Genomic DNA, 1,589 nt, shown 5'->3' on the forward strand with positions numbered 1-1,589 from the left:
AAAAAAGAGGGAGGTTCTGAAATTCCAGGCTCAGTGAACAAAGCCAGACACAAAAGGCCACAGATTATGTAACCTCGTTACATGAAGCACCCAGAATAGGCAAATCTGGAGAAACAGAAATCAGACTGAAGCCTGTAAAACTGGGAGAAAGGATAAGGAGGGGACTGGTGATGGGTATGCCTTCTCTCCGGGGTGAGGATTGCCTTCTGCAGTTTCAAGGTGAAGGTAGCTATTTTCAATTTCATGAGGATAAAAACCCTGGGCTTGTTTCTTGTTTGTTTGTTTGTTTGTTTGTTTGTTTGTTTGTTTGTTTTTAAAGGAAAACTTTATATGTGTGATATTTATGTTTCAGTAACAGCATCTTTACGGAGTCCCTCCATTTACACCCTCCAGCAGTACGACACTTGGAATCATTTGGTCCTCAGGAAGCAGTCTTGCCCGAGGACTCTGTCCCCAGTCTCTGTCCCTGCAGCTTAGGATGGTGGCAGTCCTGACTCAGGGCTGGTCCTGCCACCAGCTCCCCAGAGAAGTGGAAAGGCATTTCCTGTCCCAGGCCGGCTCTGTCCTCTACAGATTAAGGGACAGTTCAAACAATGTCAGGGAACCATGAGTTTAGGAAAACTCCCTCAGGTGCAGGCTGAGGAGCCTTGCCCTTGAGCTACCTCAGACAATCGGCAGTTCCTAGACCACACTGTGGAGAAGGATGCTGTAGGCACAGGCCATTGTGTCGAGAGCCCTGGGTGTGTGGCAGGGGCAGGTGTCTGGGAGTCAGACCATCCCCATCTGACCTGTTGTCTGTTCCAGGTACATATGTGATGACCGTCACAGCCAATGATGCAGATGATAGCACCACAGCCAACGGCATGGTGAGGTACAGAATTGTCACCCAGACACCCCAGAGCCCATCCCAGAACATGTTCACCATCAACAGTGAAACAGGGGACATCGTGACCGTGGCAGCAGGCCTGGACAGAGAGGTGAGATGGGCAGGCTGTGAGCTGTGTGGGAGCAGCTAGCTCTGTGATCCAAAGGGACACATGGTTAGGGATCCAGGTGATGTTCAAGGTTGGCTCCTGCTTGGTCTTGCCTCNCTTGATACTCTGAGTGGGTCAGCAGCTGACACCTGTGAGATCCCCTAGCATGCTCAATGGTATGTGTAATACATCAGGGATTCAGAAAAATGGGGGTGAACTGCCCAGTTCTCAGAGTCCTGTCACCACAATACTCCAGGTTCGGGGAAACTTGAAGCCTACCTCCCTGAGCTGGATCACCACAAGTAAACCCTCCCTGACATAGCAAGCACAAGTGTTGGGTGTTTCTGCACATCAGGCCTGCCTGGACCATCAGAGATGCTCATTTACCCAGACAGCGTTCTGTGACCTGGGATACACATAAGAGAAGGTAGACCAGCTAGAAATAGTAGAGCTGACGGCCTATCCCTGTCCAGCCCACTTTCGGGGTCCTGGAAGACCTNACAGTCCCCAGCCAGCAGCATCAGGACAATGTTGTCTGCCCTCACCACAGACTGGCTTCCTGTGCACCCTGTGTACCCTGTGACCACAGAGGCTGGCAACACTGGGGACCAGGAT

At 51.2% G+C, this 1,589-nt stretch overlaps 1 protein-coding gene across 1 annotated transcript in view; it reads left to right on the plus strand.

Moving 5' to 3' along the window:
* The window catches only part of Cdh4 (cadherin 4), a 464,790-nt gene that overhangs the window by 427,571 nt on the left and 35,630 nt on the right, over nucleotides 1–1,589 (plus strand). The window contains exon 7 of the mRNA XM_021156055.2: nucleotides 805–977. Within this exon, the coding sequence (XP_021011714.1) occupies nucleotides 805–977 (173 nt within the window). The remainder of the gene's footprint in view (nucleotides 1–804; nucleotides 978–1,589) is intronic.

This window comes from Mus caroli, chromosome 2 (genome assembly GCF_900094665.2).
Source record: "Mus caroli chromosome 2, CAROLI_EIJ_v1.1, whole genome shotgun sequence".
Lineage (NCBI taxonomy): Eukaryota > Metazoa > Chordata > Mammalia > Rodentia > Muridae > Mus > Mus caroli.